The 26,397-nt window shown below is 38.0% G+C and overlaps 1 protein-coding gene across 2 annotated transcripts in view; it reads right to left on the reverse strand.

The window, feature by feature from the left end:
• The window catches only part of CTNNAL1 (catenin alpha like 1), a 72,205-nt gene that overhangs the window by 18,981 nt on the left and 26,827 nt on the right, over positions 1-26,397 (reverse strand). For both annotated transcript variants that reach the window (XM_039474649.2, XM_039474648.2), the window contains exons 5-11: positions 24,875-24,964; positions 23,659-23,829; positions 20,246-20,446; positions 17,940-18,026; positions 13,364-13,522; positions 11,174-11,266; positions 6,202-6,352 (exon numbers count right to left, since the gene is read on the reverse strand). In XM_039474649.2, the coding sequence (XP_039330583.1) occupies positions 6,202-6,352; positions 11,174-11,266; positions 13,364-13,522; positions 17,940-18,026; positions 20,246-20,446; positions 23,659-23,829; positions 24,875-24,964 (952 nt within the window). The remainder of the gene's footprint in view (positions 1-6,201; positions 6,353-11,173; positions 11,267-13,363; positions 13,523-17,939; positions 18,027-20,245; positions 20,447-23,658; positions 23,830-24,874; positions 24,965-26,397) is intronic.

Raw genomic sequence — 26,397 nt, forward strand, 5'->3', positions numbered from 1 at the left:
GCCACCACACTCAGCTAATTATAGACGTTATTTCCATGTGAGTCTAATTACTGCCACTGATTCTAAGCAGAAAAAAAAAAAAGGAAGAAGAAACTGGCTCAGCCAGGCACAGTGGCTCATGTTCATAATCCCAGCACTCTGGGAGGTCAATATGGGAGGATTGATTATGTGAGGCCAGGAGTTCAAGACCAGCCTGGGTAACACAGTGAGACTCCCATTTCTGGGGAAAAAAAAAAAGCATCCTGGCATGGTGGACAGCACTTGTAGTTCTACCTATGGGGGAGATCCCTTGAACCCAGGAGTCTGAGACTGCAGTGAGCTATGATCAAACTACCGCACACAAGCCTAGGTGACAAAGTGAGACCCTATCTCTAAAATATGATAAAATACTGTCTAAATTATGTTGAGCTGTTATATCAAGGAGGTAGCATAAACAAACTCTCATAAACATTAAAAATAGTTGGAAAAACAGGCCTATTTGGAGAAAATATACTTAATACAGATTTGATATAAAGAACTGTCTTCAAAGCACTGTCCTCAATGAGGTATCCTAAATCCTGTTTAGTCAACACCACAATTGTGCCATCTTCTGAGTTTATACCTTCAGATAAATTAAGTTCACAGGGTCTCTCATCTTAAGAGAGTACTAAAATTATTTCTTATGAAAAGCTAATTGAGAAATGTTCTCAGTTACAATACATAAAGCCTTTCTGTATATCTACAAAATAAAGCTAATTCCCCAAGAATGGAAAAGCTTTATTATTTTACTGAAAATTTGCTAAATTATGCCTGATTCACAGGTCTTATAATTAGCTATCTCTGGTTCTGGAGGTGCTTTATATGGTATAATCGATCAAAAAAAAAAAATCACGTCCCCAGACCCACTTAAAATAAATCCCCGATGTGTAAAGGACAGGCAGGTTATCAGCTAAACTCAGGAGCAGGACTGAGGTAGTCATCTAAACCCAGCTATCATCTTCCAACTCCTCTCTCTCCCTCATCTCTATATTCAATTGACCAATAAACCCTACTATTAGTTTTTAAATTTTTCTTAAATTAGTCCCCTTATCTTTATCTTGACTATCATCACCCTAGTGTAGGCCATCATCTCCTTTCTGGACCGATCACTCCCTTGGTGCAGGCTCTTATCTTCCCCAAATAAACTCATCTTTATCCATGAACATGTTTCTCTTCCTGTACCCCCCTTTCTTTTGTGGCATCCAATCTACCTAATGATAATGTAAATGCAGGGCTATGAAATAGGACTCCTGGGAAAATGAGAAAAGTAGTTACAGAACTGAAAACCAAACTAAGATTCTTGGCAAGATCCTCAACTTAAAAAAAAAAAAAAAAAAAAAATAGAAGAAAATGGTCCATGCAGGATCACAACTGTCCCATATAGTTCGGTTAGAGCTGCATCTCTATTAACTGAAGCATAGTCATATTTGCTCTAAAATTATTTAAATAGAACAAAGGGAATTCAGCTTCCTTAAAGGAGAGATAGGGACTACAGCCATGAGATAAGGCTTTTTTCTGACACTTATTTGTCCAAAATAATCTCAAATTCTAAACTGAGACATATTCACCACTAAGGAAAAGTAGAGTCTTTTAGATCTGGTCCTTTCTAATATAAGGACCACTGCCTCCCGCATTGGCCTCCCAAAGTGCTGGGATTATAACATGAGCCACTGTGCCTGGCTGAGTCAGTTGGGTGATAAAGCAGAATAGGATGAAAACAGAAGACAGGAAGACAAGTATTGATTTTTACCTTTTTGAAAACAATCCCAGGAGGTCCTAATGTGAAATTTAAGTGTCTGGGGTTAAGGTGGACAATGACCTAGCTCTCACTAACTACCGTGTGAACACTAAAGGCTCCCTCTTATTGCTTAGCATGTTTACCACTTAGGTGGTTGGTTAAATGATACTTACAAGTATGCCTGGTAGTTTGCCAATCACAGGAGGCAAGTTATGCAGAGCAGAACTAAGGTGGCTAGAATACGGCAAAGGCTTTTGAATAACAGTCATAACATGAGTTATAGCAGCAGCAAAGAGAAATCAGGACCTGAAGAATACACCTTTGTATGGAAAGTAGTAGGCAGGTGCAAGGTAATGGGCAGCTTTGTCACACCAACCTTCCATAAAAGGAAGAACAACACTGTGACACTGGATTCCATTCATTCAGTAATGGTTAACCCAGAGTTAGACTTCTTTAAGGAAAAAGCTATGCTCATGAGGTTCATGATAAAAATCAGGACAAATAAAGGCAGCACACACAATCCACCAACTCCATCTCAATGAACCCTACATAAACCCTTAATGAACAGAGAGGCACTTTCCCAATGAAACAATAGGTGTTCTGTTGACTGAAGGCTGTGGAGTTTCCCACATAAGAAAGAACTTCTGTTCAGTCCTTAGGAAGTTTGGGTAATACTGATTTTTTGAATGTAAGTTAACTGAACCTATGGAAGAAATCATTTACATAATATCCAGCTTGAAAGTAAAAGAAACCACAGTGCTCATATAGTCTGAAAACAGGTATAGGATGTGCAAGCACTATGACAAAATACTTCATTTATATCTTTTGAAATAAAGAAACACTCAAAAGGGCAGGTAATGTGCCCAGGATTCCATTACTAACAGATTGTTTTAGCCCTTCTGTAATTTTGCCAGCCCCATCCTCAGCCAGTAAATGGATCAACCAAAACAAGAATCCAGTCATGCTTGTTCCTTGCTCTGTACTTCCTGGGATCTCTCAGTCATTTCTGGAATGGCATTGGGAGGGGGAAAAAAAAGCAGAACTCAGAGCTGCAGTAGGGAGTATTTTTCACAGAACTGGTTCATTCTCATTAGAAAACTTTAGAGCTGGAGTGGGGTTTAATTGCTTGAGTAATAGAGTGTGGGTAGTTAATAAAATTTCATCTTTGGCATCACTCAAACCTCAGTAAGGGTCCCAGCTCCTGTGGTTTACTCACTTGGGATACTTCGAGCCTCAATTTCATCATATGTAAAATGTGGAAATAATACCTGTCTTCAAGGTTACTGAGAGGATTAAATGAGAAAATGCACATCCAGCACTTATGAAAGTACCTGGCACCCAGTAAATTCTCAAAAGATGGTAGCTACTGTTACTTTTATGGTTATAATAGTCACATGTCTCTGAAGGATCATGTTGACAATTTTACCCACACAGACCCTAGTAGCCTGTGGCTTTTACTTTTCCTTAAACTCCCTTAGCTGTTTTTTTAAAGAGCCTAACTTTGGTAAAAGAAAGGCAAAAAAGAGAGCACTAAATTAATGTTGCATTAGATGTCCAGTGAGAGGACTCTTTCAGAGGGTGTCAGTTCACCATTGGAGAAGGGATGAGCTTCATCTGTACAAAGAAGCAAGGAGTTTACCTTTGCTTCTGCAGACCTAGAGATTTCCTATGGTGGGGCCAGACAGGCTAGTCCTCAGTAGGAGAAAGGACATATGGAGAGAGGGATTCCAGAAAGGAGCAGAGATTGAGATTAAGGGAGAGAAATCAGACCTAATGTTTTCTCATAAACTATTTAGTTTTACTCTAAGGTATCAGCTGATGCTGATAGAGGTAACATTTGTTGGGAATTTAGTGTGAATTAACTTATTTTATTTAATCTTCACACTCACCATATTAGGTAGTTTTGTCATCATTATCCCCATTTTGCAGATGTAAAACTTGAAGCACAGAGAGATTAAGTTAGAAAATAGCAAAGGCAGGACTGGAACCTAGGCAGTCCACTTCAGAACCTGAATTTCAACTTCTACCCAATTCTACCCCTAACATGATATTAGCACTCAGATCTCTGAGGAAGGAAGAGACCTCCTGATGGAAAATGCAACTTGGGTTTGTTTTCTATTTCAAGGGGGAAAAAATTACTTACATTTATAGAAAGAAAACCCCCTTGCCAAGGTTATCAACCTCTAATTGCTACTGTAATTGCTATTCAGAACATCGCCCAGGATGAAGGCAGAGAATAACTGTTAAATGACTGCCATCTTTCTTGAGAGGGGGGAAAAACCTGTTATAACTCCTCTTCTTATGGAAATAAAAGAGAAAAAATAGACCAAAATGCTGGTAGAACAGCCTGGTTTAGAAACTGGGAGGATCTCAGAAACAAAGAGGAAGAGGCCCTTGGTCAAGAAGATTAGAACCATATCCGTTTCAGATGATGATCAACTCACTAGCCCAGGGACACAGAAGAAGTACAAGTAATGAAAACTCAGCTATAGCCCACGTTTACATGAATGAAAACAAAAACCTATCCAGTACTGAAAACAGTATGAGAGAAACCAATACTAAGCTCAATGGTGTTCTGGTAAAGAGAATCAGCTGGCCAGGCTTGATGTCACATTCTCTTCAGAATGGCTGCAGCTATTAGTAAAGCTTCTCACAGTGCACGTGGAAAACATTTGCAAGTACATGGAGTCAGTCACATGCCTGAAAAATAGCCATTCTGCGGCACACCTCCAGCCTCCCTACTTTCAAGGATTGATGACAACTAATAAAAAAAAAAAAAGCCAGAAGATAATATTCCTCTGGCCTTTAAAGAGAGGCAGGCAGGATAAAGACACAGTGTGGGGTTTATTCTATGCCCAGAAGTCAAAACTACACTAACTTCGGGTAGTGCTCACAAAAGACTTTAAGAGCTGGCAGGTCACTGAGATCACTCAGCCTAAGGCTCTCATTATTGAGCCAAGGACACTTGGGCCCGGACCAGGAAACAGCTTGCCTAACACCAGTGGGATAAAGAGCTGGGCCTTATAGATACTCCAGGATAACCCACACCATGTATCCTATCACCACAGGAAGCCACTTCTCTTCATTTCCCAACAGTCCCTAAAGCTAAGTGATCATTATTCCTTTTAAAGGTGGATCAATTATATCATTTACCTTTTAATATCCAAAATTTGGCTCATATAGAAATCTATGTAACTATAAATACATTATCAAGGCATCAAAATGATATGCCATTCAGACTATCACAGAAATCTGTAAATGAGGAAACTTGTAAACATTTATTATACTTTAAAAATGATGTTATAGCTATAATTCTATTATGTCCTGATTTTTAAGCAGATCAACATTTATCCTAAACGGGTATTTTTAAAATATGAAATATTTAAATGGGCATAATCAATAGAAATAAATATGTAATTTGATGTAATAACTTTAAATGACATTTTATTTAAAAAAAATAAGCAAGCTTTGACACTACAAAAGCCATTTAGAGAAAACATATAAACATGTAAACATAAATAACAGGACACACAGCACAATGGGAAATGAACAAAACTTCCAGTTGGTGTTAAAATAAAGAATAAAAATGATGCCCTCCTATACACTGTATGGTATATATGCTATTCTACATGTTGTAGAAGTACCAGTGAACTTACCCACCACAGGCAATATTCCAAGATTATGTAGTCATCAAGGAAAGAGATTCCATCCAAGTGGAAGGAAAGCAATTCAAAAATCAAATAACTACATTCATTTCATTATGAAGTTAGTAGAATTAAAAACAGAGAATTATTGCATCATAGAAAAGTTATATTATAACTAAAAAACTTAGAAGAAATAAAAAAATAACAGTCTCAATAGGAAAACTAGAATGTTAATATTAATTCAGAGATCTACTACACTGTTTTGTTTTGTTTTGTTTTGTTTTGTTTTGTTTTGTTTTGTTTTGTTTTTTGGAGACAGAGTCTCTCTCTGTTGCCCAGACTGGAGTGCAGTGGCATAATCTTGGCTCACTGCAACCTCCGCCTTCTGGGTTCAAGCAATTCTGGTGCCTCAGCCGTAGTAGCTGGGATTACAGCCGCATACCACAACACTTGGCTAATTTTTATATTTTTAGTAGAGATGGGGTTTCACCATGTTGGCCAGGCTGGTCTCGAACTCCTGACTTCAAGTGATCTGCCCACCTCGGCCTCCCAAAGTGCTGGGATTACAGGTGTGAGCCACCACACCCGGCCTACTACACTGTTGTACAACTAACTTTACTGCTTAGATACTAAAATAAAGGATAAAATAATATTGTAATTTTTTTTGTGAAAGATATTTTACTATGAAAATAACCCAGCTGGGTTACAACAAAATAATTCATTTGCAGTTGAGGTTTGGCATTAAAAAACTAACAGAGTTACACTAAAATAACATATTTCATTATGTGGACAGTTTCTCACCTCGTCTTCCTTCAAACACATCATTGATTTCTCTTAGCAGTGTTGACATGTCACTAATTTGGGATTCCCAAGCTTCACAAAACACATCTAGGTTTTCTTTAGCAATTTTACTAGATGGATGCAACGTCAATGTTTCAGCAGCAGAAATAATCTAAAGAAACACAACATACATCTGCGTGAATTTCAAAATCTTGGCCTCAGAATCACTCTGGAGACCAAAGGTAATTAAGTCTGCTGTTAATTCAACTCAATAAACAATATGAAGTAATTTCTATACACAAGCTCCATGTTGAGCAATATGAAGACACACAGTAGAACAAAATTTGTTGTTTCTTATAATCTGACCTGCAGATAAATAGTATGCATTATTATATACAAACCTGCATTCAGGGAGTAATTCTCTTCATTCAAGGAAAACTGTGTTTGAACAAAGTTGTTCCCATAGAATAATTCAAAGAGTTATACTCAGACCACAAAGAGTATACTGTATACAGAGTAGCAAAGGTAGCAGTAATAGTGGTGGTGGTAGTAGCAGTGATAGCAGAAGGAATAGCATTGATAATAATAAGTAACATATATTCACACCTATGAGTACTTGGTAGATACATGCTTGAGATACTGTGTTTGGTGCTTGAGATACATTAATATGTTAATATCCCTCAAAATACATAAATAAAATACTACTTTTCCCAAATAAGCATTATTCCCATTTTCAGCTAAAAAAAGCTGAAGTTCAGAGATACCCAGTAACTTGCGCCAGATCCTATAACTAGTATATACAGAGTTGATACTTAAACTTAGATCTACCTGATCCAAGTCCAGGCTCTTCCCATCACATCACGCTGCCTCTCACAAAATACTTCCAAAGTGGGCAGAAATCATCCTGGTACTTACATGTAACACCATATGGGCTGAATAAATGCATTGAATAAATAAATGAATTATTGTAGAGACTGCTACGCTTTCATCAAAATCTGTTTGTCTTCCCTCCGTATACACAGCAAGATTACATTTCCCAGCCTCCCCGGTGGAGATGTATGGCCACGAGACTGAGTTCTGCCCACTTGAATATGGGTCACCACTTCCATCCTAACTGACCCAAACCCCCCTCATGCTCTTCAGCGCTCTCTCCCTTCCACACCTGATGGTTTAATGCATAGAACCCAGTAGGGACTCTGAGGCACTAAAGGTTGGCGAGGCACAAAATGAAAGGCGCCTGGATTGCTAAGAGGGAGAAAGACATACCATTAATCAGGACTTCATACAGGTGAGAAATAAACTGCTATTATATTAAGCCACTGAGATTGTGGCATTTGGGGTTTTATTTAGTGTTAGGTACTACATGAATAAATGAATGAATCAACTAACATTTTATCTTTCATATAATAATCACTCTCTAACATGAAAGACCTGATAGATGCTAATTGTAATATAGGCAGAAAATTCATACACCTCCTGACCTGACATTCAATAGAAATTACACTTTAGCTCCTACCTCAAAATAGAAGCCATCGACCAAACCAAACCTGCTGAAATTTCCTGATGGCCCATTAAATAAAAGGCACACACAAAAAGGTCCAGGACTAGGAATTCAGAGTTTAGTCTTGATATGTTTATAGCACATCCTTTCCCTTCTACCACTTTCACCTTCTATTCTGTCTACCATCTTATTTCACAGACTGGGGATATTATATCAAACATTCATCCAGTAAGTAGTATTTCAGAGAATTCATTATGTGAAAAAAATCAGGCTAGGTGCTGGGGATACGGTGATAAAAAAAAAAGAAGATAAAAGCCCTCAATTATGAAGCTTATATTCTAGTGGGGATTTGGAACAATAAACAAGTATACAATTAAAATATTATAAATTATGGTAAGTGCTATGAAGGAAATTAATAGGATAATGTGACAGAGATGCCCATTACTAACAAGTGATATTGTTGTTCCATGGAGTTGATTATATAGGATTATTCACACACGCGTATGTATACAACTAACAAGACTATTTAATCACCTACTACGTACTAGTAGGAACTACTTCCTACTAGTTCCAGGTGCTGGGGAAACAGCTGTGAATGAAACAGATAAATGTCCCTGGCTTCATGGGACTCACATTATAATGAGCATTATAATGAGTGGAGAGAGAGACAAATTGTAAGATACTTTAGAGGGGAATAAACAATATGTATCAAAATTAACGGTGAGAATGATGGAGGGCATTAGGTAGTCACAGTATTTTAAGTTCGAAGGTCACTGAAAAGGTGAGGGAGCTGCAGGGAAATGGAGGGAAAGTCAACTGGGATGAGACAGAAACATTTCTGGAGTGTTCAAGGAATAGCTAGTAAGCCAGGGGAACAACTGACATGAGCAACAGGAAGGTGGCCAGTGGCCATGTAACGGAGAAGCATAGATGGTAAGGACTGGATTTTCTTCTGAGTGAGAAAGTCATTGGAGAACTTACAGAAGATTACTATGATCAGGGTCATGTTAGAAATATATATATATATATATATATATATATATATATATATATATATATTTATAGTTGGTACCTTTGAATGAATTACAACTAGGTACTCCTTCCTCTAGGGTGGGCACAGTCCCATAGGCAGAGTACTCACCAAGCAGATGGCAGTATTATAAGAACAAGGCTCCCCTTCTTCAGGGAAAGTAGGCACATAACTTGCCATGGACTATAGGTCAGATTTTGGCATTGCTCTCCTCTCAACCAGGAGCCTTTCTTTGTACAGTGTACAAACTGTTCAATTGTTCCCTCAGTATGTCTAACATTTTAAAGGAAATACAAAAATAACATTGCTAAAGCAGAGATATCCAGAAATAAATTATCCCAGAGGCATGCTCAATGTCCTTAAATTATCCTTTTGTGAGGCAGATGGCAGAGACTAGGAGTGGAAGCTGAGGCTTTGAAAACAGAAAAAGCTTCTCAAGTTATACAAGTTATGAACAACATTCTTTGCCACTATCCTGGGGAAGAAAATATATATTCCTAATATCACTGCTGCAATAGAAACAATAAACTAAAAACTACAACCAGATGGCAGGCAGGGCCTGAGGATAGGAGCAAGAACTGATTGCATATGGCAGGAGAGTCAAGCCCTCCAGTTCTATTGAAATAAATTTGCAGCCAAAGCAAGAAGAGTGGCTCCCATGCAAATACTGAAGCCATAGTTTCTCCCAGTAAACAGAGATTCCCCTGGTTGTAATGAAGTGTTCAGCAGCTGATCATTGTGGAGGTTCATTTATACAGTTCCTGCTTTCATGATAAGCCTCTGACACTGTTCTCTATGGGAGAGCATATGATCATCCCTCCAACATCCAACATGATTCTCCTAGAGGGCACATACCATTACTGAGTTTAGGTCACTTGCACTGTTCTCAACTATAAATCAAAGAACCAGGGACTCAACCTCTACTGTCCAATATTGCAAGTTAGGAGGAATCCTTTTGGCTGACCATAGTAAGTAAATATAAATAAAATATAAATTAAAGTATAAATAAATATTTTAAAATAAAAAGAACAATTGGAAAACCTTATTTTCAAGCTTAGACTCTAAAAAAGAAGGAAGCAGCTAGGCACGGTGGCTCACACCTGTAATCCCAGCACTTTGGGAGGCCGAGACAGGTGGATCACGAGGTAGGAGTTTGAGACCAATTTGACCAATATGGTAAAAACCTATATCTACTAAAAATACAAAAATTAGCCGGGCATAAAGGTGCACACCTGTAATCCCAGCTACTCAGAAGGCTGAGGCAGGAGAACTGCTTGAATCCAGGAGGCAGAGGTTGCAATGAGCCCTGAGATTGTGCCATTGCACTCCAGCCTGGGTGACAGAGCGAGACTCCTCAAAAAAAAAAAAAAAAGAAGGAGGCTCTGTCTTTAATTACTTTCCTTAGATTAATTTGACAGGAACAATATTAAATGAGATAATCAGTTTTTAAAAGGCTTTTGAAAATTATAAAGACTAATAAATACCTCTACTATAGAAAATCCAGAAAAAAATCCTGGCTAAACAAGGATATTGTCATATAGGTATGTTGATATGTATATATATTCTCTATGCATATGAAATTATAGTATACATATAAATCTGTATCCTACTTTTTTCATTTAACACTGAACAGAACATTTTTTCAGTGGTTGCTAATTTCGGTTATCATAATTATTATTTAACACTATAATGTTTGCCTAATTTAAGATGGTTATTTTGCTTCTGGTTGGATCTTTTTTTCCCCCAGATATGGAGTCTTGCTCTGTCACCCAGGCTGATGACAGAGAGTGACACAATCATAGCTCACCACAGCCTCAAACTGGATTCAAGCTATCCCCCTGCCTCAGCCTCCTTAGTAGCTAGGACTACAGGTATGCACCACCACACCTGGCTAATTTTTGTATGTTTGTTTCTATTTTTTGTAGAGACAGTCTTGCTATGCTGCCCAGGCTAGTCTCAAACTCCTATACTCAAGTAATCCTCTACCTCAGCCTTGCGAAGTGCTGGGTTACAGGTGTTAGCCACATGCCTGGTCCTAATTGAATCTTATAAGTAATGTCATAACGTTGTTTTCTTTGTGTTTCGTCCCATGTCCTAATCATTAGCATGAAAAGTGAGTATTTATCAGGTTGAAATGTGAATATTACATAATGTATGGCTTGTTATGTCATGATAACTTAATCTCAAAACATGTTATAACAAGTGCATTGTAAACAGTTTCCTTTAAAATAGTTATAAACTAGAGTATTCATTAAATGAGCCAGTCTCCAATCTGGCAGATGACCAGCTCCAATGGAAGGTTAGCCATGTTCCAGCACACTACCAACAGAAATTTCATTATCTCTCTTTCTCTACGTAGATTTGGCCTCTAGTTATGCAGAACCATTTATACCTTCCATCCACAGTACTTGTTATAATGAGATAAGACACAATACAGAAGGAACAATCTGCTGTTATCATACCTGTTGGCCAGTCACCTGAAATGTCTCCTCTGCATGTATACAGGTTATTTCCAGAGGTTCTGTCCCAGATACGTGTCGTAACAATCGACAGGTCTACAAGAAAACATGTCCATGGTTCAACTTTCACATCCTAATCCTCCTCAATACATAGTATCATTTTATAATTAAAAAGAAAATTTTACAAACAAAATTTCTTCAAACCTATTAGAATAAGTTTAAACATTACTGAGAAGGCTATTATAATATTATATTGGTCACCAACAGATTCTCTGGGAACAACGCAGACACAAATAAAGGTATAACGTTCTTTCTACTTCCTATCCAATCATGGCAAGGTGGTTACAGAATGTTAGAAACAGAAGAAAACTTTGGAAGGACATAGTAGTGCCCACATATTTTATATATAAAGAAAGTTGGCTCAGAGAAGTAACCTGCCCAAGGTCTCACACCTTAACTATGTCAGAGTTACTCCAAGCTACACGTTCTATCAACACTGCCTTCCAATGGAGCTAACATTGGATTAGGCAGACTGGTATAATAAGGAGAGAGTCTGTATCAGAGGAAATTATTGAAAATCTTGACACTTAGAAAACGAGAAAACATTTTTTTCAATGTTAAAAAGATTTGCTGCAGGATTCCCAAAATAAGCAATTTCCCTATAATTATAATATTTGGTTTATAAACATGGCAGCATCAAACTTATTAAATGGAGAAGCTGTATCTACAGTCATTTTAAGAATGCTCCCCCAGAAGTTTTCAGGCTCCTATGTAAACAAGTAAAGGAGAAGAAGCCAGTTCAATTAGTCTAAAGGTTCCCTCTAACCATTAGTCTTTTTGGTGAGCAGGATATATAAGATCATGTAAAGGTAGCTAGATGGTTCATATCTTTGCATTTATGTACATGTTGGCTAGCATATACCTCATACATATAAGCTATGCATGTGTTCAGTTTTTTGTTTGGTTGGTGATATGGTTTGTCTGTGTCCGCACCCAAATCTCACCTTGAATTGGTAATAATCCCCATGTGTCAAGGGCAGGACCAGGTGGAAGTAACTGAATCATGGGGGTAGTTTCCTCCATACTGTTCTCGTGATAGTGAGTAAGTCTCATGGAATCTGATGGTTTCATAAATGGGAGTTCCCCAGCACAAGCTCTCGTGACTGTTGCCATGTAAGATGTGCCTTTGTCCTCCTTTGCCTTGTGCCATGATTATGAGCCTCCTCTGCCCTGTGGCACTGTGAGTTCCTTAAATCTCTTTTTCTTTATAAATTACCCAATCTTGAGTATATTTTTATCAGCAGCATGAAAACGACTAATACAGTTGGGTTTTCTTTCTAGTAGATATCTGACATTTTCAATAGGCAGAAGGCTCAGAGTATCAATTAATAAGCCTAACTGGAATTATAACACAAGTGGCAGGCGAAGCAGCAGTAACTCACAACTGAGATTTGAAATTGTGTGCCAGATGTCTTCTCTTTGTCACTCCTTAAGCACTCTCCTCCCTTCTCACATCTGCCTTTTGCCGTAGGAGACTGACCTGTGTTTGGCCAATGGAAAGCCCCATCACAGATGAGCAGGACTGAGGAGAGAATGGGCCTTGACTCCCACGCTCCTCCTGGGAGGGTCACCTGCAGCTGTCTCTAGGCCTAGTCCTAAAATCACAAACCTCTCAAGGCAGTTCTCTGAAAGGTTTCCACATTCCACGTTCCCTGTTAATGTGGGCCTGGGGGTGGTACCAGCCTTGCTACCACTCGCCCCAATTACTGCTCTCTCACGTATGTTTTCCCCCACGCCCTGTTTGTGCCATTGTAAATAGCTCCTTTATTAAACTGTCTTCAAATTGTCCTAATTTGAGCATGCCATCTCCTCCCTGCTGAGACCCTGACAAATTCAAACAGAAACAAGGTCATATGATGACATACCTCCATGGCTCTACTCCAAGGTCTAACTTCTCTGAGAGGATAAGGAAAAGATTAAGAAGTTCATTTGTGGGTCTTAGCATTTTTTGTTTTGTTTTAGAGGCCAGACTGTTGCAGAAACAGAACAGATACATACTATGCTTTTAAGATTCCAAAGGAGAGAGAAAATAAAGTAACTCAAATACAAATGTATTTGTGTTAACATTCCCACACAGTTTAATAAAGCTATTATTAAACTACAATTTCTTCAGCAATCAAATCTATTACTCACCTCAACAAGCTGCTCTTTCTGTTCAGAGAGTTTACAGGCATATACAGCCAAAGCTTCTAAATTTCCTTCTACTCCAGTAAGTTTTAATGTTTTTAGAACCACATGATCAGCATGGTATTTTAATAGATCTGCTGCCAGCTGTGTCGCTGTACTATGAAGCTGCAGATGTGGGGGGGAGGGGCACGGGATACAGGAGAAGGGTGATGAAGGAAAAAAGACAAACTATAACATTTTGTAACCAAGGACCACATCAGCACTTTAAAAACTATTAATAAAGAGAAGCCACAAAGCTGTTCCGTGGGGTCCACTGACAGGAGGGTGTAAAGTTCCCTATATAACAGTAGGAGTTGTATAGCACTGGTGAGCTTACAGTTTCTCTCAAGGGCAAGAGTGATATCTAATTCATCCTTTATACCCCTAGTGCTAGTGGTAATGCTGTTTCCAGAAGATGAGCTGGTTATTCAATGGCTAAGTAGCCTGGTTGCTTTTTCATTCTGTTATTAACCAGCCCTTTCCCATGTAACTTCTCCCTTATGTGAAAAATGCTTCTGCTAATCTTAAAGTTGGTGAGGAATGAAACAGTATTCAAAGTCCAATATTTAGGCGGGGGGTGCAGTGGCTCATGCCTATAAACCCAACACTTTGGGAGGCTGAGGTGGGCGGATTACGAGGTCAGGAGTTTGAGACCAGCCCGGCCAACATGGTGAAACCCCAACTCTACTAAAAATACAAAAAAAACCCCAAAAAACAGAAAACAAACAAACAAACAAAAACTAGCCAGGTATGGTGGCAGGCGCCTATAATCTCAACTACTCAGGAAGCTAAAGCAAGAGAATCGCTTAAACCCAGGAAGGTGAAGATTGCAGTGAGTCAAGATCGCGCCACTACACTCTAACCTAGGCAACAAAAGTGAGACTCCGTCTCAAAAAAAAAAAGAGAGTGCAATATTTAGAGTACTAAGAAGAAAACTGGCAAGTCATGATCATTGATAAGCTTTTTAGCATATATTTTAAAAAGTACTAATGTGAGATTCAGTCAATTAGGTATTCTATAAAATTTATTAAATACTTATATAATGGCAAGCACTGTAGCACTGTACTAGAGGCTGAGCATACATGACAAGTAGGAGACAATCCCTGCCCTCAGGGAGGTTTAGAATCTGCCTATAGTTGCCACCCAGATCTTTACTCTCTAACTTTGTGAACAAATTGGGTCCAAGGAGAAACAACAGATTAAAGCGTAACAAAAACCCCATGGTTTTATTGCCTTTGGGTGGAATGTATGGCTCACTCTTACTGGATATCTTTGGACACTATTAACTCCAAAATATTTTCTTCTTCTCTTGCCTTTTTTTTTTAAGGATGTCACAGGTTATTTTGTGGTTGTCCAGAAATAGATCATTTTTAATAACATTGTTCTCAGAAAAATCTGACTTTGAATTAGATCTATTTGAATGAAGTGATTTCTTTTATCCTTGAAGTAATCCAATCTCAATTCAAATTAGAGGATTGTCTCCAAAATTAACAATATGACAGTCTCTGCATTCATGCAACTAAGTGAGAATAATTACAGTTAGTAAAAAAGAAATTAAAATTCCTTTCCTTAGGAAACTAATGCCGCATAAGAACTTAAAAAGATTTTGTTTCACTAGCAGGACCTTAGAGAATATCTAATGCCAGTCATTTATTTTACAGACTATGAAACGGCTCCAGAGAGACTGTGTCTTGCCAAGGTCATGTAATGCTCATGTGTAAGAGAGGGAGGCGAGACAAATGCAAAGTTACTGCTTTATGCAACATCCTGACAGCAGCCTTATACACATTATTTCCCTTAATCCCTACAAGAATTTTATGAGGTTGACATGGTTATATCCATTTAAGAGGTAACGAAAATGAAGACTGTGGAAAGCCAGTCTATCACCAGTACAGCATGTTCTATTGATAGTCAGGATTTTAACAATACTTTAGTTAAAACTGAATAGGCTGGAATAAAATGGGTAGGCTTTTTTCTTTTTGTTTTGTTTTTTCCTTGTGTCAAGGGTGGCAGACTTTTTGTAAAACATAGAAAACTATGTCTTTCTACGTTAGATGTTTAAATGGAGATTTCAACAGACATTATCAGCACCAAGTAAGATGGGAAACAGAATACCATGTATATAATTTATATAAGAAACATCCAAAAACCAATTTCAGCCAGGCATGGTGGCTGATGCCTATAATCTCAGCACTTTGGGAGGCCAAGGTGGAAACACTGCTTGACTCCGGGAGTTCAAGACCAGCCTGAGCAACACAGTGAGACCCTGTCTCCACCAAAAATTAAAAAATCAGCCAGGCATGGTGGCATGCATCTTTGGTCTCTGCTGCATGGGAGGATGAGGTGGGAGGATCACTTGAGCCCAGAAGGTCAAGGCTGCAGTCATGTTCGCACCACTGTCTGGGCAAGAAAGCGAGACACTGTCTCAAAAATAAGAAAAACTATATAAAACTTCTAATTTCATTGTCTTTAGCCCTTGACCATCTTCAAGAACATAGAAGAATTAAGGCCAGGTGCAGTGGCTCAATTTGGGAGGCCGAGGTAGGTGAATTACTTGAGGTCAGGAGTTTGAAATAAGCCTGGCCAACATGATAAAACCCCATCTCTAATAAAAATACAAAAATTAGCCAGGCATGTGGCATGTGCCTGCAATCCCAGCTACTCAGGAGATTGGGGTAGGAGAATCACTTGAATGCAGGAGGCGAAGATGGCAGTGGGCCAAGATTGCACCACTGCACTCCAGCTTGGGCGACAGAGTAAGACTCTATCTCAAAAAATAAATAAATAAAAGAATCAAGAAAGCAGAGCTAAGGGAGAGTAGAGGTCTGTGTGAGGAGGGTCTGTCTGGAGAGCTGCTGGGCGCCCACTGTGACTCCTCCTCCAGGCATGCCTCAAAGTGGAGGGAGCAACACAATATAGGGGTTGAGGGGCAAGCGGGCAACAAGAAAGCCTCTGAAGAACATACTAAAGTATCCATGAGAGTGAGAGTCCACTGTAAATGTCTACCAAGCCCAAAGCCATTTAATAAGGGCACTGGTCACTAAAAACTTTCCTCCTCTCAACTTTCTCTCTTCTCTCTCTGTGCCACCACCTGACAAAAATCAACAACGGCTATGTAACGGAGGGTGAGGAAAGTGAAAAAGGGAGAAGAAACCACATCTTCCCAAAAGCTCTATCTAGTTGGAGCTGGGGAAACAGGGAACAGGGGAGAAGCTCTACAACTGAATGAAGATTTAAATACTGATTAATATATTAGAAGGGGCATTCTACTTTTTCAACTGAGATCGTGTTTTGTGACTTAAAGCAGAAATTGGCTAATTTTTTCTGTAATGGGCCAGAGGATAAATATTTTAGGTACTTTTGTGATTACCCAACTCTGCTGTTGTACTGAGAAAACAGTAGACAGCAAGTCTACAAATGGGCAGCATTGTGTCCCCATACACTCTACTGACAAAAACAGTCCAGTTGTAGTTTGTGAACACCTGACTTAAGGAGACCATAGGACTTTCAATGACCTGAGGGTAGCCAAGTAAGTCATGAGATGACCAATTTTTTATTCAGGGAACAGGGAAACCCTCCCAACCAAAGGAATTTCTTTTAAAATTTACTTTAGTGAGATAGAAATGATATACGACAAAATGTACCAATTTTAAAGGTACAGTTCAGTGTTCTGATGAATATATACAGCCATGTAACCAGAACAATTAATTTTGAACATTTCCATTGTGCCAAGAAGTCCTCTCATACCCTCTTGCAGTAAATATATCCCAACTTCTGACCCAAGATAGACACTGATCTGATTTCTGTCATTATAAATTAGTTTTGCCATAGTTTCTAGAATTGTTTTTTTCTAAATGGAATTTTGTACATATAATCTTTTGTGCCTGGCTTCTTTTCCTCAGTATAACATCTTAGCGATTCATCCATATTGTTGCATCTATCAATACTGTTCCTCTTTATTGCTGAATAGTATTTGGTAGAATTATTCCAAAATTCATTTATCAATTCCTCCATTGACAGAATTCTAGGTTGTTCTCAGTTTTTTGTTATTATGAAAAAAGCTATGAAAATTCATGCACAAGCTTTGAGAATGATGGCATTAATAAAATCATGGTTTCAAAATAACCGTGTCAAAGGGTAACATTTTTTGAGATAGGGTCTCGCTCTGGCACCCAGGCTAAAGTGCAATAGCTCGATCATGGCTCACTGCAGCCTGGAGCCCTGGGTCTCAGGTGATTTTCCCACCTCAGCCTCCCAAGTAGCTGGGACTACAGGCACAAACCACCACACCAGGCTAATCTTTTGTATTTTTTGTAGAGATGGAGTTTCACCGTGTTGCCCAGGCTAATCTTGAACTCCTAGGCTCAAGTGATCCTCCTGCCTTGGCCTCCCCATAGTGCTGGAATCACAGGCATGAGCCACCAGAAACTTTTAAACTTTAAAAATCATTTTCTAGGCACAGAGACATACTAATATTAATGCATTTCATATACCCATACAACATGAAAATTAGCAGATAATTAGAAGAGGCTACTATACTTACCTCTTTCTTAAGTTCATTAAGACTGTAACTGATTTTCAGTATACTGAGTTCCAGTTCTTCAGCAATGCTTTTTGTTTTCTTGCTTTGCTAAAAATTTTTAAAAGTATATATATAATGTTACCGCATCTCTTTAATCTGTTAATTCCAATTTTACTTGAACTATAAATTGTAATAAATTTTAATATTATTATGTGAACTATAAAAGCAGAGTTTTAAAATTTTCCTGGTTAAAGTTACAGTGGAAAATAAAGTTTCAGTTTAGTTATATTCTTCAGTGCTAATTACAAATAGGTGAACTTTTTTTTTGCTTTTCTGTGAACCTATGGATTGTATTGAAAGGTAAACTTTTAAAATCTAATTTTCTATTTCATTTTCCTCAATACATTCATCAAGTCTAAAATTAATCTTTTATTTCGGCCTAGAATGTCCATGCTTTCACTCCTAACCTAGTTAAAAATTAAAATCTTACTTGTCTTTAAGATCTTACATAAATGTCTTTTTCTTAGAAAGGCTTTTTCAAATCACTCAATCTAAATCAGACCCTCTTCTTACTCTAATCTTTTCTCTCAGTAATTATCCCAGCTTGCAATTACATATTTTTTTTTTCAGTCCAAACCATCTGGGAATTTTTTATTTTTTGTTTCTTTAAAGTCTATCTTCCCCACTAGGCCACAAAAGCTGAGTTCATATCTATGTTGCACACCACTAAATCCACAGTACCTGGCACAGGAAATGGTAGGTAGTAGATATTCAATTCTTTGCATGAATACATAAAAATTAAATATCAATACTTCATGAAGCCTTCTTGAGTCCTTTCCCTAAATATAAATTTGTCCTTCAAACCCTCTCTATGCATAGTCTACACCTTCTCTTAAGATATTTACAAAGTTGTTTGTACTTGTTTCACCCCTTCCCACAGGTTTCTATATCGTAAAATTCTTGGAAGACAAAGACTTTACCTTATTCATCTTTAGATTTCTGGTGCTTGGCATATAAAAGGCACCAGAAAGAACTGCTGAAAAAAAATGAATGAATGAAAAATTCATCTAGTATGCAGGATCAGAGATTTGAGTGCTTGTGAAATATGCACAGGGTAAATTTGCTAAATTCATGACATTTGCTAATTGCAAATTTGAGTATTGATAGAATCATATTCCCAGCATAGAGTATTTCATCACAAACAACTCTTTATAGTGAGTGTTGGACTTAAAATTTAACACTGAAGCAATCTACACTTCAGATTGTATATCACACAGATAATTCAAACTAAACACAAAATGTTGCTCAAGTCTCTCACATCACTCTAGGGCAAGATTCCCTGTTAATATGAACATGTGCACTATTGTGATGCCAAGAAAATATCTGACAAATCTGTGATTCACATTTGTTTTCATTCATAAATTAATCTATTTACAAGGAAATCAACTGCCGCTTCTTTTTTCAGTCTCAGCCATATCCACCCTCCTTCATCGTCTTTACTGCTAAAGACAAGGCTTCCAGGTTTGTACTATTGCTGCTGCATACTGTACGCCATGTTAAATACTTTTTTGACATAGCTCGGGCCTAAGAAATAAATAATGCTAGAGACATGTCCCAGTGCTCTGTCTCTCCATTTTGCAATCCACCTGCTGTAAGAGATGTGTACACACTTCCTATGCTGTCCCTCTTCTATCAGTCTTGGCCATTCTTGCCCAAATAACCTCCTCTGTTTGAAGCACACCAGCAGCCCATTTAAAGCTCACAGAGCAGCCACCCACCAATTTCAGACCAGGAATTTGTGCAAGGGTGAAAAATCTTTTACCTGCCAGCTGGATCTACCCTTGTTTTCATTGCATCTATACCCCAATAAGTTTTCTAAAGCATTGTGTCTATAAATCAGCTGTCTTCAGAGGTAAGAACTGTGTACATCTGAATGGCTCCAGCAGTCAGACTCAGGTCCCAAGAACCTCTAAGTGGGGGTCTACTCCTCTGTTCTTCACTCTGAAGAAGCATTTTGGGGAGGAATTTTCCAGAGGTCAGTTTGGTGGAAAAGTGGGGACAACAGAATGAACTAGTGATAGTGGCAGGGGCATAGATCCAGACTGGCTAGAATGAGAATCAGCAGGCCTAGAAATAATGCCAAGTACTGTGAGTGCTAGATGAGAAGGATATTTTGGCCAACTAGGAGGGAGAAAAGGGATGAAACATCCTGTCCCATTCTGGAACAAATTTATACTCCTGATGATTATGTTAGCTTCCGTATCTTGCAAAACTTTATGGGAAAGCCACTATGTAAGATTTACTTTGATTTTTAAAAAAGTTCTTACAGCTTGAATCCACACAGAAACTAACTGCTGCAGTTCCATTCTCGCTTGAGTTGACAGTTCCAAGATGCGTTCCCTGTGCTCATGGCTGGTGTAGGCAGAATCAGTAAAGTCCTCTGTACGCTCCAAGATGACTTCCAATGTCATAGAAAGGTTCTCTTTGGACTGAAAATAAAGATTCTCCCGAAGAGCTTCAATATTCATCTGAAAACAAAAAGGACATCCATCCATCCATGGGAGTCAATATTTCCACCTGACCAAAATGGGCTGTAATTTCTAACAGTGCCAAAGAAGACACTAGCATTTTATTTCCCAAGCTGAGGAGAAATACAGCCACCAAAGATATCTATATTGTCCACTAACCTAGGTAGACACATTGCACAAAAGCCTTCAATAACCATGCAAAGCATAATTCCTAGAGTAATTAATACAATGACATTCCTATAAGATCAGTGAATACTAAGGCAGAAAGAGGATCATCCTGTAGCAACCAGTAGGAAAAATGAACCAGCCTCCAGGTAAAAGATTTGCATCTGAGAAAATGCCTAGGCAAAGTCCTGGAAGATATGTTACACCCAAATATGAAATGTGCTGAGCCCAGGGGGAAGGATGGTGTGGAAGATGTGGGGTGTGAGAAGGCCTGGGGAAGGCATCCATTTTTCCTTCATTAGTTCAACAGAGACTCTCCTCGTCACCTAACTGGTCTCCCTATATTTTGTTTTAAGTCCCCAATAGCACCTTACTGACCCAAACATGCTCTACCAGCGTCTGATACTGCCACCTCCCTCTAATAGCTCCTCACCATCTATAGAGAATCAAGCCCAAACTTCTCTGGCATAGCACAAAATCCTCTATGGCCTGTCTTTATATACCCCTCTAACAGTCTATCTCACCCCCTGAATCCCGTAATAACCTTTCATTCCAGCCACCCTGTTTGGAGTTGTGACTCTTGACTACATGATGAACACATGTTCACATGTGCAGTCTTTCTCTCTCAGCTTTCTAAATGCACCACCCCATTTCAACCATATAAAACTCTACAGTGCATGAAATATGTCACACAGACAACTTGGACCAAGAGGCAACAAACGGTAATAATCATGATTATGGTCACAATGAATGTGATGATAAGGATAGCTTACATTTGTTTAATACTTTAAAGTCCTTTCACAAGTTATTTTAATTAATCCTTATGTGTGACCCATTTTAACATGATCCATGAGAATACCAAAGTTTGGGAAGGTCAAGACGCCATAGAAGAGTCCTTGCTTCTCCTCCTCCTCTTGGCCTAAGTTTTTAGGTGATCACTCCAGCCTAGGTACATAGAAACTTATATTTAAGCTAGGAAAGAATATGGATAATAAAAAGGTATGGAATTTATAATGGGGATCCGATAATTTAAGAATTTAAACAGAATTAAAACATAAAAATCAGTCATATTGACCACATACCATTTATGTTAAGGTTTTTTATTTTCCCTTTAGGAGAAAATATACATGTTTTTAGACAGCAACTTACTGGTGTTTTGTGGGGTTTTTTTTGAAGGCTGTTTATTGATAACGGTTTCAAAACATTTGTCCACATATTCATAGCACCAAATACAGCAAAGTATCCAGTTTCCCTCCACAGATTATACTCTCCATCAGAAAAAAAAAAAAGTAAGATGCCAAAGAGATAATCACAGACAGTGAGAATGAGCCTATTTATAACAGCTCTGCCTCCAGGACGCCAGTGAGAGGGCAGCAGCCACAGCAGCCAGCAGCAGCCACAGGCAGAGCACGCTCCTCTTTCACCTGCACCAGAAATGCAGCAGCAAGAGGCAAAAGATGTCTCTCACCCTTCCTGTTCCCTAATTATCCTTTGACAACACATCTCCTCCCTCAGCATTTATAAAAAGAGAGGATTAGAAAAATAATCTCTAAGATCCCTTTTAGCAATAAAATTTCTAAGGGAAGGTTTGATCCCTGCAGCTTCTTTTCCCTCAGGAAGACTCAGGGGTAGAACTGGCATCATATAAACAAACCCAGATGTGTAAAGTGAAAGGTCATGGACTTTGGGATTAGAGAATCCTGGGCCTAAAGAAAGGTTCTACCATTTACTAGCTCTCCTCCTCAGAAACAAAACAAAACAAAACCAGTATATAATTATATCCACCTAAAGGTCAGGTAGGGATTAAATAAAATATTTATTAAGAGCAAAAAGAGAAATTCTTTCCATGACTATCTTTCACCCCATGTTCCTACTTAGCCCTTTATACAATTAGAAATCAAAGTGCAATAAAACGGAAAGAATGCCATTCTCATCACAGCCCTGTCCATTAGAGACGTGGGAACCTTTAGCACTTAAGTTTTCTGATCGGGTAAAGGAGGGCATTGTATTAGATGACTTCTCAGGGCCCTCGCAACTCAGACACTGCTCTTACCCGAAAAGCATCTTCACCATGTCTCCGACTTCTGATAAGATGTCAGACTTCCTGGAGTCACACTGCCTAGTTTCAAATCCCAATTCTGGTACTTACTGGCCAGCAAGTTAATCTCCTCTCTGTTTCTTAAGCTCCTCAACAGTGTAATGGAGATAATAGCAATAGTTTTTTTTTTAGGATTATATAAGTTCATATATTTAAAGCACTCAGAAAAGGGTTGGCACAGAGTAAGAACTCAATAACTGTTAGTATTACTGTTTGTATTTAAATTTTAATAATTGTTAATACTATTACTATAGTCTCAAAGTATCAACCCTCTAATGCAAAGAAGAGCAGGAATTCTAGCAGAAATGATTTGTTGCTTGCCATCATCCTCTGGATGGTATGCACTGCTCAAAAAAATTGGACGGGAACATTCTTTTAAACAGGAGTCTACGGCTAAACCACACAGCTAAACAGGGCCAGAACAGCTACTATAACAAAGACTAGTGTTCTTTGTAAATACAACTCTAAGCTAAATATTACTGAGCAACAGGTTTGTACAGAGTGGCATTGCTTTAAATAGATATATCTGCTTTTGTGAAGCATCGTTCTAAGACATTACACAAAAATATGGATACTATACATAATTATGCTCCTTTAAAAGAGAAAAGACTTGGTGCAGTGGCTCATTCCTGTAATTGCAGCACTTTGGGAGGCCCAAGTGGGCAGATCACCTGAAGTCAGGAGTTTGAGACCAGCCTGGCCAACATGGTGAAATCCCATCTACCAAAAATACAAAACTTAGCCAAGTGTGGTAGCACGTGCCTGTAGTCCCAGCCTCTGGGAATTCTGAGGCACAAAAATCACTTAAACCCAGGAGGGAGAGGTTGCTGTGAGCAGAGATTACACCACTGCACTCCAGCTTGGGTGACAGAGCAAGACTCCATCTAAAAAAATTAAAATAAAATAAAATGAAAAGAAAAAAGTCAAAATATAGTCTCTTTATTCTTACCTTGAATTCCTTAATTCCAGTAAAAATATTAATAGATGAAATGTCAGTCTCTCCATTTGATTTACAGTCAGTCACAATTTCAATGACCTTATCCAATGCCACTTTCATGCGGACAAATACTCCTTCTTTGTTTTTATGGGCTGATTCGCAGTTGGGATGCCTCAGACATGTCTTCAAAACAATTGAAAATTTTTATTTTAATATTTGATTTATGTCATAACACATAAAAATCTTACAGAGAACATGTCATGCTAAGAAAAATGGTTCTTTACCAAAATCTCCTGGGTCCCTCGCTCACTCAGCTGCTTCTCCTCACTAAAGTGGAAGCAGGATGAGTAAAAAGCGATAGCAAGGTTAAATAAAAAATGCAGAGTGCAAAACTATACCTTTATACTTCAATAATAAGTTTACTTAAAAATTTTTTTGGGAAAAATTCTCTCTCTTCATCATGATTAAAACTATTTTAAAATGTTGCCTTACACATGCAAGAAATAAAAAAGAATGAAAAAAAATGAACAGAGATGAAATATGATCATGGATGCATCCTGACTTTTAAAAAATGATGTAAATGAAAAACTCAAGGGCCTAGACAAAATAGAGCCTTTTGAGTGGGTTCCACAAAGACTCTGTTTTTTGTGGCTTCCCTGCTTCTAGCACAGGGTAAATACTCTCAGAAGAAAAGGTTATTCTAAACAAACTGCTAATGAGACATTTTACTCATTCATTCTAGAATTGCACCAATTTGCTAGCCAATTGCTGTTTGGAAATACAAGCTCTTGATTGACAATTTTGTTAAAAGTAGAAAAGGGAACTAAAGGATTAATTTACAGAATAAACTAAGGGCTGACTTCTTACTCCACTATACTTAACAGATCTTAACTTGCCTAGATTTTTCTACAGCACGTGTGCTAGCTCCTCAATAAGAGTGGCAAAACCCTGCAAGCAGTGACCGAGTGTGACAGGCCTTAATTCATAGCACCTAATATACCATGTTCTGCTGAGTTGTTCAATCAAAGCTGACTCATAAATTAATTGTTATGTGGAGGCGGGGAAGAAAGTTAGCATTCTTATAAATAATAACTGTGATTTAACTATTCAAGCCTATGTTCTAAGTTATCACTTTGATCTTTTTTAAAATGTAAATCACCTAAGTAAAATGCATTTAGTCAGGTTTTCTAATTATTAATTTATTACACAGTAAAACAAAAATTCTTACCTTTGAAGCTGTGAGAAGCATCATCGTACACTTTTCAAGAACTGCTCTAGCTGCTGCCATTTTTGCCTTTTTCTTTTCATCTTTCAAATCCTAAATATGAAATAAAATCACAGAGAAATCTAAGATCATGTAAACAATCCAATTTCTTAAAAAAAGTATTTATTCAACAATAATACTCAAAAATTCAATAATGTTAAGTGAAAAAAAAAAACAGGATAAAGTTTTACAAACTGTCACTGCTTCAATATAAATGCATCAACACAATATGAGTAGAAAGAAAAGGCTACTCTTGGTAAGGACTACAGAGCCAGGGACTGAGACGAAGTAGAGGCTGCACATGGTTGACATTCTGGTGCCCTGCCACACCTAACATTCTCATGCCAAGTGCATACACGGCACTCCTAACAAGAAACACCCAGCCTATGTCCTACTTAATTAAAAGTAATTGTTTACTGAGCATCTACTATTATTTCCTTCAAAACAGACACTTAAAAGTCAATTCTCTAAGAAACCTCGTCTAATTAATCCCATCTAACTGCTTACCCATCTCAAAGTGGAGTTTGTCTGTCTTAATCTTAAGCAGTATGTTGCTGTAATATATTCTTAAGATGTTTCTTGGGTAGATAATTTTCCCCAACAAGACTGATTAGGAACACTTAAGAAAGTACTGTGTACTGAATTTTTTTTGGTCAGGGGTAGCTTCTCCTCACAGAGCCCTCAATAGAATGTGTGCTATTATATGAGGTATCCAAAGTTTGCTGATCAAATCTATAACAAAATACTCTATTAATAATTTGGTTATTACATCTAAATCAGTGGTAGGCAACACTTTAAATTAAAGCCCAGATAAACATTTTAGGCCTTTTGAGCTATATAGTCTCCATCAGAGCTACTCAATTCTGCCATTGTAGTGTGAAAGCAAACATAGACAATACATAAATAAATAAGAACGGCTGTGCTCCAATAAAACTTTACTTATGGACATTGAAATTTGAATTACATAAAATTTTTCCCTGTCATATTAGTCTTTTTTATTTATAAGTTAGATTAAAAGCCCTTTCTTACAAATAAGAAAAACCTAAAGCTTGAGAATGAATTGCCTTTGAAAGTAAATTTGCTTGAATAAATTAGGTTGGATTCAGAAGTTAGTCCTACAATAATATCACTCTCACTCACTTGCATCCCAATATAAATTTAATAACAGATAGAGATGGAATTACAAATAGTGTATGACAAAGTGCATATAATCCCAAAGCTAATGCAGATCACATCCCAAAGAACTATATCCTATATGTGAGTATCATCCATCATGGGTACCTATCAAATAAAGGTGGAGGCTGCTTCTACATTTTCCGTACATTCCTCTTGTCTTTAACATTTTGGACAGGACTCCTAAAACCACCTGTGGGTCTAGCTGACAACGCATCAAGTGTATATGCCATACTTAATACTTTTAAGCCACATTGACATCAAATGCTGTATGGTGAGTGATAACAAGTGACAGAAAAAGATGGCATCTCAAC

This window comes from Saimiri boliviensis, chromosome 2 (genome assembly GCF_048565385.1).
Source record: "Saimiri boliviensis isolate mSaiBol1 chromosome 2, mSaiBol1.pri, whole genome shotgun sequence".
In the NCBI taxonomy this organism is placed as follows: Eukaryota; Metazoa; Chordata; class Mammalia; order Primates; family Cebidae; genus Saimiri; species Saimiri boliviensis.